Source organism: Danio rerio, chromosome 7 (assembly GCF_049306965.1).
Source record: "Danio rerio strain Tuebingen ecotype United States chromosome 7, GRCz12tu, whole genome shotgun sequence".
Taxonomy (NCBI): Eukaryota; Metazoa; Chordata; class Actinopteri; order Cypriniformes; family Danionidae; genus Danio; species Danio rerio.
Window position 1 is genome coordinate 69,558,611 of NC_133182.1, and position 14,177 is coordinate 69,572,787.

General features: G+C 37.7%; 2 protein-coding genes across 13 annotated transcripts in view; one reads left to right on the forward strand and one right to left on the reverse strand.

The window, feature by feature from the left end:
• ano1a (anoctamin 1, calcium activated chloride channel a) overlaps positions 1 to 14,177 on the reverse strand; it is a 330,549-nt gene that overhangs the window by 280,517 nt on the left and 35,855 nt on the right. The window lies entirely within an intron of this gene.
• fgf3 (fibroblast growth factor 3) lies at positions 5,172 to 7,524 on the forward strand. The gene is given in 3 exon segments (NM_131291.1): positions 5,172 to 5,448; positions 6,618 to 6,721; positions 7,135 to 7,524. Coding segments are annotated over 3 exon segments (771 nt in total).

Consider the following 14,177-nt stretch of genomic DNA (forward strand, 5'->3'; position numbering starts at 1 on the left):
TTTACTTCAACTAATGGCTTTTTACAGTGTACGCCAATGGAGAGTTCTCATGAACCACCAAAACAAGTGTGTGTGTGTGCAAGTATATTTGAGAAGGTATAGAAAAGAACAATAGTTGTGTGAAAGTGTAAAAGCTCAGAGAGGGTCCATATAAATGTTGCCATGAAGTTTTGAAAAGGAGAAATGGGAACAATGCAGTTTGCAGCAAACACTCCTCTGCCATCCATCTTTTACACAATCAACATGGCCCTTTCACATGCACTGGCCCCTGCTGGGGACCCCGTCCCCTCTGTCAATGGCCTTATATTTAAGGGAAATTAGGTGACATTGAGTTTCAAATGAGTCATCGACAGCTGCTTCGTCACTGTCGCTGTAAGCGGTGGCGTGACATTGTTGTCCTGCTCCACTGGAGAGCAAAAAGGGACGGTACTGTACCAGAGGGCGAATCGCAAGATTCGGACAATAGCAGTCGGTTATTTCGCAGGGGCCGAGATGTACGAGTTGGAAAATGTGTTGATTGTTTTCGTCGCTCAACGCACTCTCCCCCTCGCACCGTGAGCACTCAGTGTGACAACCATTGATGCCTTATACAGTTACAGGCCACCACAATCATTTTACTGTTGGAAGGTGCAGAGAAATCCACTGTCCTCCCAAAAGGTATTTGAGACCTGCAGCTAAGAATCAAAGGGCTGCAGAGGTATAAGGAAGACCTATCTGGTTTCAAGACGAAGTGTGGGAGAGGAATAGAGAAAGAGTGTGAGAGAGAAATTAAAACGGAGTGCGAGAGAGAGAGAGAGAGAGAGAGAGAGAGAGAGAAAGAGAGAGAAGGAGAGAGAGAGAGAGACAGAGAGAGAGAGAGAGAGAGAGAGAGAGAGAGAGAGAGAGAGAAGTGCTGCTGGCAAATCACTTTGAGCCGTCATGGAGATTTATGAAAAGTGTGTGTCATGAGGTAGATGATCTGTCTCTCGGGAACTGGAATCAGTATTAAGGCTGTTGCATTAAAATCAGTTCAAAGCAAATAAAAGTGTCCTTTGGCATGTTCAACCCTGACAGATCAATTGGGCGTGTCTACACCGCAGAAATCAATCCAACACTTTTGACATCTCGCAGGCTATGAGATGGAAAAGGTGCAATGAGGCGATGCGGCCAGCATTTACGAATGCTCTTAAAAATCATCCCGTAAATCTCTCCACGCATTGTTCTGTCCTGCGTTGGATGTGATTTGGGGCTCTGTTAAGGGCAAAATAACAAGACATCCTCACATCAGTTAGCAGGACGCTACGAACATGCTCTAAACATGCTGAGGTATTAAAAGGGGTTAACGTTTTTTTTCTTTCTTTTTTTTTCAAACCAACCTGAGGTAATGAGGTATGAGAATAAAGTGGTTGCCAATTTGTTTGCAGTGCGTTGGGACTGTACGGGAGTTCTTTCTGAGCCCCTGACAAGCAGGTGAGATCAAAGTAAACCTGGACAAAAGGGGCTCAACAGTGATTTGTCAGGGGACGAGAGGCATTCCCGTCTGGCTCTAGCCAGGCCCTCAGATCACTAGCGCAAAAAAAAAAAAAAAAAAAAAAACGCCATGAGAAAAAGTACAGCAGAAAAGGTTCAGAGGTCAGCTTGATTTGGTCTGGATTGTGCAAAAGAACCAGAAAAAAGACTAGTGACTATTAAGCTTTGTTGAAGGGGGAGGTGGAGACCAGCACTCCTAAAAATAAAAGCTAATCTTTGATTCTTCAAAGCACCAAAATCTCTTCGGTCATATGGATCTTTTAATAGATAAATAGTTCTTGCTGGTATATGTTTTTTAATTTATGTCATGTGAGAAATTGTTTAGAAAATTGTTATTTTATGACATCAAGCTGTCCTTTTTAAATTTAGTTCATATATCAATCATTTTAATGTAATTTCTTTTAAGTCCTTTTCATGCTTTGTCTTTTAGTGTTAATGTTTCGTGTTTGCAAATTTAATTTGAAAAAGGTAAGTTAATGCTTTAACTTGCCTCACAACCATCTGGTTGACCTTATATCCATACACAGTAAAACCCAATACTCAACTTTATCAAATGAAATGAGTGTAAATAACTCAATATTTACTGAAAGTTAATTCTACTCATTTGAAAAGAGTTTTGAACTCAGCGTTAAAGGTAACGAGTTTATTAAATACCTCATCACTTCAACTTAAATAGAGTAATTTCACAGTACTCATATAGATTTGTTTTTTAAATCAAATGGTTTATCAAATGGCCAAAAAAAGTGTTTTCTAGAAGTGCCCCCTAAAGGGTTAATAAAATGTATTATTATATGACCTGTAAAAGATTTAAACCAGTTTAAAGTATATTTGTATATTTATTATGAGTATCCATATGCATGCATAACAAAAACACTGATGTCTAACACATTGACTAGAGTAGTTTTGGCTTTGTATGTCTGTTCTAAATTTATGTTCATAAATTAATGTTGAGTACCAAGAATGTTGACTGCACTGGGTGGGCTGTAATACTAATAGAAAACAGTTATTTCATGCATGCATTTACTGTGGTAATATAATGTGCTTACTCAAAATAATTATTGTGACATCTTTATCACCACACATTCTTATTTCATTTTAAATGTTTAAAACCAATATGGCGAACATTAAAATGTAACAAATACAAAAAAGTATGTGTGTGGATATTAACGAGACATTCTCACAATTATTTCATATTGCGAAGCAGTAAAAAAGGGTGTATAATAAGGTTTCATTAGTTCATTAATATACTGACATGAGCTAAGAAAGAACGATACAACAGTTCAACATTTACTAATGCATTATTAAAATCCCAATTCATGCTTGTTAACATTAATAAATGCACTGAGTTACCATGAACTAATTTTTAACAGCTTTATTTTCATGAACTGATGTTAGCAAAGATTAAGAAATGTGGTATTAAATGTATTGTTCATCGTTTGTCACATGAACATTTACTAATACAACGTTATTGTAAAGTGTTTCCATTTTTAATAACTTGTGTTCACATATTATCACATAGCATGCTATATATTGTATTACATAAACAAAAGAACTTATAATCGCATTATAACTTTGTCAATTATTTTATAAATCAATTTATAAACGAATAAAACTTGTAACCTCTCTGTAGCTCGTTTTAAGTGGTTAAACTGTTGGTGTTACAATTTAGCCAATTTTCCAGCAGTCCACAGTCTTCCCTTGTTTAATTTGAAGAAGCAAAGGGTCGCGGAAAAGGTAAAGTGATAAATGAGGGGGATGATAAAGAAAACGACTTTAGCATGGTACGATTTAACCGTTCGGCTTCAAAATAATCGGCAACATCCTGAGTGAACTCCCCCTCCTCTCTCTCGCTCTCTCTCTCTCTCTCTCTCTCTCTCTCTCTCTCTCTCTGATTATTACTGCTGGGCTTTGTGGGCGGCTGTGGGCCGTAATTAAAATACTTCCAGAAAGAAACAGCCGACCACATCAGAAATGCAACCCTCTGTCAGGATCAAACCACATCAAGAGAGTCTCTCTCAGAGATGGTCACCAGAGCGGCTGGTGATGTACATCAGTAGGCTCATATATACTCTCCGTCTAGTCTGACACACACCAGGTCTGAAGCGCGACTAATAAGTCATTAATAGCAGCTACCTGCTATAAAAGTGTGTGGCGAAACAGTCAGGAACGCCAAGTGATGTATGGAAGGCGAAGACAAATGAAGGGTGCCTTCCCACGAGGTTTTCAATAGCATGCGCTGGTGTTACGCCAAAGGGCAGGGAGATTTGTAGATGATGGTGCTAATTACGAGAATGGTAACCATAATGCGACCAAGATGGAAGCAATTTAGGCAGAAGTCATTTGCGTGTTGCTCGTCCACCCACTAGCAGCACACACCAGGAGCTTGAGTGTAAGTGGCTGTAGGGCTTAGAGTCGCACTTGCAGTCTTCCTGAGAGAAGATGCATGTCGGCTACCGCAGATTTAGTTTCCATGGCCTGCTTGACTATATGGAAATTACCGTGAAATGTGTTTGAGAGGGAGTGGAATATGTTTATTTTCAAAAGCAGGACAGAAACTTCGGGAGACGGCATTTGGATTTATCTTCTCAAATGGCAGGAAAACGTAGCCGCGTTTTCTCTACGGATAACAGTGAATGCAAAAACAGGTCTTGACCCGTTTATTCAGAGCATCCTGTAGTCTATAAAATATTTCGATTGCTTATTTGAAAGGAGCTTTGGGGTGATAGTGGGTTGTTTCAAGAATATCGTTAATCTTGAGCACCAGTGTAATATCACATCCTGTATAATATTAGGACAAGGGAAAAAATCGAGGGGTTGGATTTGTCTGAAGCATGACCTGTATAAACTGAGTTTATTTTAATTTATGTTTTCAAACAAATACGTTTTATTGATAAAGTTTTCCGTTGGTAGTGAGTTTGCCGATTTGTCAAGCCAACCATTTTGTGTTGTCAGTCACTGATTTATATTATGCGTCAGAAACATTCCATACATAAATGTGGATCACTGAAAGCCACGTGCGTGTGTCTGTGAATGTTAACATCACTGTCGAAATGTGCCAACGAGCATGAAAAGAGAATTAACAGTGGCTCACCCAGAGGCCAGTGTTCATGCTTAAATATAATTTTCGGACCTTTCAAACGAAGCAAACTCTGCCCTTGGATGTCTCTCTCTTTGTGATGCGGTTTTCCGCTGTAAGCCACCGTGTGTAGTGCTGTGTAATTTTATCCACGCTGCAACCTCTTGGTTCACACAAGACTGATAGCCTACCTTGCCTCCCCTTTTCCTTTGTATCAATTGGTCGGGGTTTGGGCTATTGTTGCAGGAGGGCTCTTTTATTTCTGTGCACACTGTCGATCAGCGAAATCTCACGATAGGCTCCCTGTGAAACCGACTGGCTCTTTTCTCCTCCTCGGTCAGATACAGTTTGCTTGGAGAGCAGAGTGGAACCCATGAGCACCGACGAGGCGAACCCATGCTGTTGCCACCAAGCCGGCTCTAACAGATGACCGCGGCGTATTAAACAGAGGACATAGGGATACAGCAAGATTTTATTTTAATGTTCGGCTAACTGGATCACTGACAAATGATACTTCTTTGATGGGACCCCGTGCGCCAGCTCTTTCTATTCCAGCGAGATTTTGCCGACATCCCGCCATGCCACAATGGTTATAATTCTGCTCTTGTTGTTACTGAGCTTCTTGGATCCGAGTTTGGAGGAATCTCTGGCTCCGAGGCTGACCAGGACCCCAAGGGCGCCTTGTGCCAGGGGCCAGGCGTGTGACCCAAGGCAGCGGCGAGATGCTGGTGGACGCGGCGGGGTTTACGAGCACCTCGGAGGAGCTCCAAGACGTAGGAAACTTTACTGCGCCACAAAATATCATTTGCAAATTCACCCGAACGGGAAAATAGACGGATCTCTTGAAGAAAACAACCCTTTAAGTGAGTAAACCGTTTGATATTTGAGAATGTCAGTTTTATGTGGGGTACGAGATGAGTTCATGGGACTTGCGTAATTGTACACTGGAAAACATTATGCGCTGACATTATTCGAGAGACAGCGCCTTGCGCATTAAATAATTAGCATTAAACAACAATTCATACAGTCTGTTATATATTAGATGAAGTAACAGAACTCATTTTAATTCGGTTTCTTGCAGCAAGTAGCAGATTAAACAATTAATACCGCTAACTAAAATTTGAAAATCGGGTTTAAAAAAACGATGCTGCAAAATAGGTCACTCTTTCATTATTTTGTGACAAGACACTTTAAATCACTTTTGCTGAATGGATCAGTTAATCAATTTGTCATTAGAGTGGCATACATTTTGCAGCCTACATCGTAATCTTCATTTGTCTCTTTTATTTTTAATTACAACATTCGTTTATCTGTCTTAGTTTTCCAATTAGTCAAATCCGAGTGCCCATGAACAATTACCATATGAAAACAGGATTCAACAGACAGTTTAACATAATGACTTAGACAACGGATGTGTTTATCCAACGTAAAAGGATGATTATTCGAAACAGAAGAACGAGGAGAGCCATTAATCAGTGGGAAAAAAGGATGAATAAACATCCTCTTTAAGAGGCGTTTAGTGTCTGTATATCTAACCTGACAGCGTATGTTGTGTAGACTAACTCAATCAACGTAAAAATATCTAATACACATAGAAATAAAATTAAAATACAAATGTACAATTCTACAATTTGCAATCAATTATAACGAAAACATAAACTTCCTTGCCGATTTATGTTTATTATTACTATAATCATCAATATTAGTTATAGCATGTTACATTAAGGAAGTAGTATGATTTGTTACAAATTTATTAAGTTAAACTAATTTAGTAAAACTATTTATAAAAAATAATTATTCCAGTAAACAAACTTAACCACTAAGTTATTTATTTTTAATAATACAAATAAATTGATGAAATTATTAAAAATACGCTTTCAGACAAGGCAATTTTGAAAACAGATTTTACATGAACTCAGCTGAACTTGTATCGGGTTCTAAAGCTCATTTTGCTATTTAAAATGTTATTATAAATGTTTTTTTTCTCCATTACTAGCATGCGCACTAACTAGTGATCCACTCTTTTCCTAAGGTATACTCGAGATCACAGCCGTCGATGTTGGTGTGGTGGCAATCAAGGGACTGTTTTCGGGAAGATACCTGGCTATGAATGAGAAAGGACGTCTCTATGCTTCAGTAAGTGTTATGTCACGTCGGGAAAATCAAGTAGCTGAAATTCTGCTAGCAGTAGGATCAGATAACGACTAGGGCTATTTGAGGCTATCGCCACATGGTGGTGTTTCTCAAGCGGAACGAGTATGCATGCCCACATGCTGCTAGATTACTGAGAGTTTGATTACTCAGTTTTGTCTCCCTCACTGGGGACCATGTCACTGAAATTTCTGGTCAGCAAGGAGTGATGACCACATCCACAATTGTTACTTTAGCCAGTTTGCAGTGAGTATATGATGCAATCCAATGTGAAAACTGTCTAAAAATTGACTTTCATCAAACATCAATAGCTTTTATGGGTGAAATGAATTACTGTGTTGCATGTCCAGTCATGAATGTCAAAGCTGATGAGTAATATGCATTTTTAACTCTTTTAGGAAGTCTTCAACCGAGAGTGTGAGTTTCTGGAGCGCATTCATGAGCTAGGCTACAACACTTATGCATCACGGCACCATGCAACCACCCAGCCTCCTCCAACAGGGTCCGGCATAGGAGGCAGCAAACGCCGTGCCAGTTCTAAAAGGCAGTGGTATGTGTCCATCAATGGAAAGGGACGGCCCAGGAGGGGCTTTAAAACACGGAGCACGGACAAAGCTTCCCTCTTCCTGCCCCGAGTTCTGGCCAACAAGGACCATGAGATGGTGCGCAAGCTTAGAGAGAGTCAGCGGCACCACACAGGCTCTCATAGGGCCCCTGTCGGTCGAGCAGAGCGCAGGAGACGACGACACAGGGGCTCCAAGGGCCACAACAGAAGGGCTGACATTTAACTCTCTCTTGACACAGATGGAGATCCAAGGCCACTGAGAGTCCAAAAAAAAAGAGTCACATGGAACAATTTTCTTGGGAGAGGATGATTTCGAAGAAAACCTTTTGAGGAATTACATGGCAAGAAGAGCGAAGAGATTCTCGAAAATAATAATAAAAAAGACAGTCCAAATAGGCTCATGTGACCAAACACAACACTACTGAAAGACGTGTAATTATTGTACATAACTGTATAGCAATTTACTCTTTTATTTGAGCAAAATAGCAGAGTAAATGTTTGTAATCACAGATTAGGATGTTATACAAGTGCTTGACAGTGTTGATGATGTGTTATGTATCGGCTTTATAGGTGATGTACAGACAAGCACTTTTTCCTTATCAAAGTATAGTAGAAAACAAAGATCCACACACATAAAACAGATGCTTTTTAACGTACATGTGATAGGCTACTGTTCTTAAACTGCAATCAGGAGTACTTTGTATATTACTAATGTAATACATATTTATTTTTGTTTATATGTTTCTAAGTTATTGATGACATAGTTTCTACCCTTCCAATATCAAAGACTTTTCTTCAGAAGAGATTAGTAGTTATCATTGTAAGAATAATACTGTTATCTTTGAACAACTGAACAATCCCATATGAGTATAGACTCCTCAGTTTTCTATCCCTTAATACAAATTTGAGTCTAATATATATATATATATATATATATATATATATATATATATATATATATATATATATATATATATATACTGACATCATCTCTGAGGCATAGTTTTGATAAATATCATATCTGTATTAAACACTGTAAGCAGAGTAGCCTAATGCATTAAAACGGCATTGTTTGACACTGAAATCTGGAGGAATGTCACCAATAAATTATATGAAAAAAACATGGTTTTATTGCAAAGCATTGTACAATGCACAACATAAAGACTGGTGATTGGTAAATGGTAAAATGTAAGATTTTCTCCATTTGAATATCAATTTGAAAAGCATTGACAGCTAAATTATTGTCGGCAAATCAGGCGGATATATTAAGCGCAACTGGGATAGTGATCGCATAGGGATTGAAGACTCTCAGACTTCCAGCAAAAAGCGACTCTCTCTTGGGACCATCCCCCTCTTACTCCTAAACTGCCTCAAATGACATCATCTAGATGAAAATAAATAATATTAATGATAATAAATAACTACAAGGTTACAAATAAGACTATTCAAATAAACAAAGTGATTATATTACTTTTTTTTTTTAATACGAACCTATTTCGTGTGTTTTGCACGAAGAGCGGTTTCTTCAAACAAGAACAGAGATCATGCTTTTGAAATCTATAGGAGAAAAAAGGACGTGTTATTCTATACTTCGCAGATTTGAGAGCTTCCTGGCGGTCACAATGGCATATCTCTGGGGGAACCTGGGAAGCCGTGTCGCATGAGACATTCTTCTTCCCTTTTCTAAACGACGAGAGACTGAGATCTGAAAAACAGGGCAATCCCCGATGAAAAAAAACATGTCTTAAAGTGTAGCACGTTGTATAGTTTGTTATGAATGCCAGACTCTAATATTACTCAACAGGAATGCCGGACAGTAGATAAATGGAGGTGTTTGAATAAACCTTTGTGTTGCCCTCCTGATACTCTATTTTTCACATAGCCATAAAAACACGGGATGCGAGATCAAAGCTTTCCGCGACGTCAAACATTTTATTCTTTAATCGCTACGATCACTCAAAAACCAAGGAGCGCTTTCTTTCCTCTCTAATCCGTAACAGGGTATATACAGGAATCGGAGAATAAAATTCAATAACTTTTAGGGACTTTTTAAAAGACTCTTTCCATACATTTAAGACCTCATCGCCACTTTAGGTCTAAACAGGTATACATTGGCGACATTTTAAATATATTTACTAAATACTGATTGTATGAAATCCTAAACTAAAACATTATTCATATACTTTATAAAAATGTTAATCCAGAAGGTTTCGCCTATACAACATCATAAATAATTGTGCTGCTTTGGTTACTGCAGTAAACAAGCAGTGAGACATCAAATATAGCATTTTATCGATTTCATAAACTACAAAGCATCCCTACATTTAAACTTTAGCATACAACTATAATTATACAACTGTAACAGCATTTAAGACTTTTTAAGGGCCTTACATTTCTCTGTAATGATTTATCAACTTTTAATACTTTTAGGGACCCCGCGGACACTGCTTAAATAAAATGACTAGAGTTTTATGACAATTATCACGAATATCGGAGTTTGTTTTGACAAATGGGTATGGGTAAACATTCTGGGTAACACGTGATTAGCATATTCTTCGACATATTTTAAATTCAGTTATTATTTTATTTTTACTGTACATAGTGTCATAGAAGAACTTTTACTTGAGAACATTTTTTTTTCAATATTGTTTTAAAGGAATCATTTTACTTAATTTTAATGCTGAATAGAAGACCTGAGGAACCAATGAATGCTTTTCCGAATTATCCAAGGTGTTTTGCACAAAATAGACAGACAGACAGACAGACAGACAGACAGACAGACAGACAGACAGACAGACAGACAGACAGACAGACAGACAGACAGACAGACAGACAGACAGACAGACAGACAGACAGATAGATAGATAGATAGATAGATAGATAGATAGATAGATAGATAGATAGCTCTCAAACAATAAAACAATGCACAATTTCATATAAAATAAAGATCTCAAATTCACCATTAGCTAAATCTGACAAGTAGCACAATTTATTCCGATAGAAACAAAATTAAATTAAACAAATTATGGTTAAACCACTGAAATTACAAAGCTCAATCTGTGCCACAATTTTTTTTTAAATCTACATTGTCATGCACTATGGTCCTACAGTTCTACCTATTCAGGCACACGACGCCCCTATTAGTTCAGTGGCATACAACAAGTAAACAGAGACCCAGGGGTTAAGGTTCAGCGTCCAGATCGAGCGACTTCTGATGACCTGCCTTTAACAATGACGTGTCTGCCGCCAAGTCGAGGGAATATTAGCGCTCATTAACCCAGCTGCCAAAAACACTCCTCAAGGCTATAAAAATCGGGTTGTCTGACAGGGCTCATTTTAGATCGCGCACATAAAAATATATATAGAAAGTAAAAATAATTATGACAATGATGATTATTAAAAACAATATGAACATACGAATACAGACAAACAAATAATTGTGAAAAATGAATTATTTTTGCATATATTGATAATTAGATTACCCCACGAGTGATTTCTTAGAAATTACTAAAAGCCGTGAGCTATAGTGAAAACGGCTCCAATTAAAATAACTGCGATTCAGTCTCATTCTTCTCTTGCCCGAGAGCCTCAAAGGGCTGCTCCTCGTGCCCATCTAATTGGTATCGTCAGGAATTCCTCAAGTATTGACCCTGCGGAGCCTGAGGGGTCTTTGTTCACACAGACAGGCCTCCTACTGGTCATCATTGTGGACCTTGTAGAGTTATTGACCTCTGCACTAACATCACACTATATTGCTTCCAGCTTAACTGTTTTTTAAGTGATACATTTATTATTGATGAAGGGTTACCATGTTTGGTTATAAAAATGGCACCTTTCATTGTAAAGATGTTTCGTATTTTTTATTTGTGTGTGTGTGTGTGTGTGTGTGTGTGTGTGTGTGTGTGTGTAGTTACATCTTTTAAGGATATTATTACAAATACCAGTAAAATTGGGCAACTTTGTCTTCATTCAAACAATACATTTGCAAAGTAGGACTAATAGTTTAGGGGAAACATATTTTTTCCTGTCCGAAATTAGTCTCACTAGCACGATGCAAGGTTAATGCACTCTAATGTTTAAGCAGCTCTGTTAACATTTGTCCATTCTAATGACAAATGTATTTCCAAAAGCCTCCTATAGATGGAAGCACTGACTTATGTCCAGTTGCAGTCAAATCATTGGAATTTATCATAAGGCAATTGTTTTCTTAGAGAGACAATAAATATATAGAATATTCTCGTCCGAGTTTAAAATCAGTGAACTAGATGATATTGTGTGAGGGGCACAACAAAAGTGATGCTAACTATATCTAAAGTGATATCTATAAAGGTGATAACCTCGTAAAAACATGTTTAGAGAGCCTGTTCCCCTCTTTTTATTATTACACTGTAGTAATTTCAAGGTATTATAAGGAGAACTCGATGTGTGAATCGCGTGTGATAAATGGTCCAGCTTAATTAATCTCTAACAAAATAAGTTGACATGGCCTGTCTTCACATATTTCTTGTCACTATTGTTCACTTTTTCATATCTGAACCAAATCTTTTTTTATCTTCTTCTAACTTCTTTAGTCTTTAGATTGAACACAATCGTCTTATTTCTACACTGATGAGAGGCGGAACTAAGGCGCTTGAGCGCGACTGCAGCACCATGGATAGCGGCTGAGAGTCTTGTTTTTATTCAATTCACTTCATTCCACTGCTTGTATTCCAAATCTGCACCAATCTACACCAATTTTATATTAGGTAGATCTTCCAAAAGCACGTACTCTTTATAAAATTGAACTCAACTACTTTAGTTCATGCAAAACTTTATTTTTTGGTCCCCGTTCCAGTTCAAGTGCACCTATACAGACTGATGAAAAATGGTGTGTGGTTCCAAAAAGAATCTTTGTTGAGAAACATGTGCTTTTGTCATGATAATTCGGCAATGCATGGCTACAAAGCACTGCACGCCTTTTCGATTTGTGCATCCAAAATAGGTCGTTACAACAGACTGTTTGATCAGTGTCTGTGCCCTCCACTTGTAGACCTATATAAAACCGGCCACACATTCTTAGATCAAATGAACCGCCGGACAAAACGACCCATTACTGTGTGCAGAAGACCCCCATCAGCAAGCAACATTTAGTCAACCGTCAGACATTGGATGGGTGGGATCGCCTAGTTACAGGTTAAGAAATTTGAGCAACAGGCTCAGTGTGTATTCAACTTTCTTTTTTGAAGTTAACAGATGGGAGAGACGTCTGAAGAAAACGATGCCATGCGAAACAAATGCGGGCAAATAAGAGTTATGGCAAAGGAGATTTCTGTTTGTTTATTTGTATGATTTGTACAAATCGACCCCAGAAATGGAAACGAAACGAAATTAAAATCAAAACCTAGTTCAGAATGGCTAACATTGTTTTAAACATTTTAACATCCCCACAAATTAAAGGCTATAAACACAAAGGCTATATTTGAGCTCATTCTTTCACAGTTTAATATTTTAAACTGTTGTTTGAACTGTCTTTATGCAAAATGTATGTGCATCGTAACATCAATAGTGCATCCCTCACTCATTTACAATCCATCGACGGTTGGTGTGATTTTGCCAAGTACAATGCGATCATGGATTAACATCTATGTTAATTTAACATTTACATTGACATTTAGTCTTTAAGCAAATGCTTTTGTCCAAAGCAACTTACAATTGGGGAGGGATTCAGTGATTCAACATAAAGAGGCAATACAGACAAGAAGTGTTAGTTATGATTTTTGTTCGAAAATTTAATCCATACCTAAGCCCTGCCCCTTAAACCCAACTCTAACTGTAATAATAGCTGAATAGCAATCATAGAAGTACACTAAAAATAATAATAATAATAATAATAATAATAATAATAATAATAATAATAATAATAATAATAATAAGTTGGCAATCTCAAAACTCAAAGCAGGAAAATATTCTAAATCTTCAAACTAAAGTGGAGATTAAACTCTAACAATTCTTATATAAATACTTTTATTTTCACCATTTCCTTCTCTTAATTCAATCCTACACAAAGCATGCTGAGAACTACAAATCCCATAACCAGGTAGTTGGATTCCCTTAAATTGTCCCAAAACAAAACGCCTAAATTAACTTAATGGTTTACAAATATAAGTGGACTTAACAAAAAACAAAGAAATTGGCCAAAGAATTACAAGGCTTGTGTTGTTTCAGCTTATTTTAAACGGGTATACTTTGAACAGGCAGCCTTAATCTTTTTTTGTAAAACTGTAAGCCTAAACTTAACCATCTGTAAACGTATCCAATAAATCTGAATGGCTGATTAGAATGTTGTTCCAGGATCACTATAGATGTTGATTCAAGAACATGTCCTACTTGGTGAAATGACATTAAGCTTCTTAGCCTCTGCTTTATCAGTAATCGCCTCAGCGAAATGAAGCGCCATTTACTTAGACATATGTTTAACCGGCGTTTGCCCATAACCCTGCCTTGAGAGAGCACTGCCTCCAGGGCTGGGAAACAACCATACAGTCTCGCATACTCATTTAGACTCACTACAGCGAATTTAGTTAAGCCAATTAGCCTTTACCGCGTGTTTTTGGACTGCGCTCCCGGAAAAAACGGCTCGAACAGAGAATATGCAACCAACCAGCCAGAACTCGACCCTGCGACTTTCTTGTGTGAGATGACCCACTAAGCCACCGTGCAACCCCTGCAGTAGTGCATATCCTAAATACTACATACATCCAAATTAGACTATTTTTAAAAATAAAGGTTCCTTCTTTGTTTTTAAAGAACCATTTTTGGTGGCCCTCAATTATATTTTTTCTAGTTTGAATAAAATTTTAGTAACAAAAAGGACATTTTTAACTATATATAAAGACC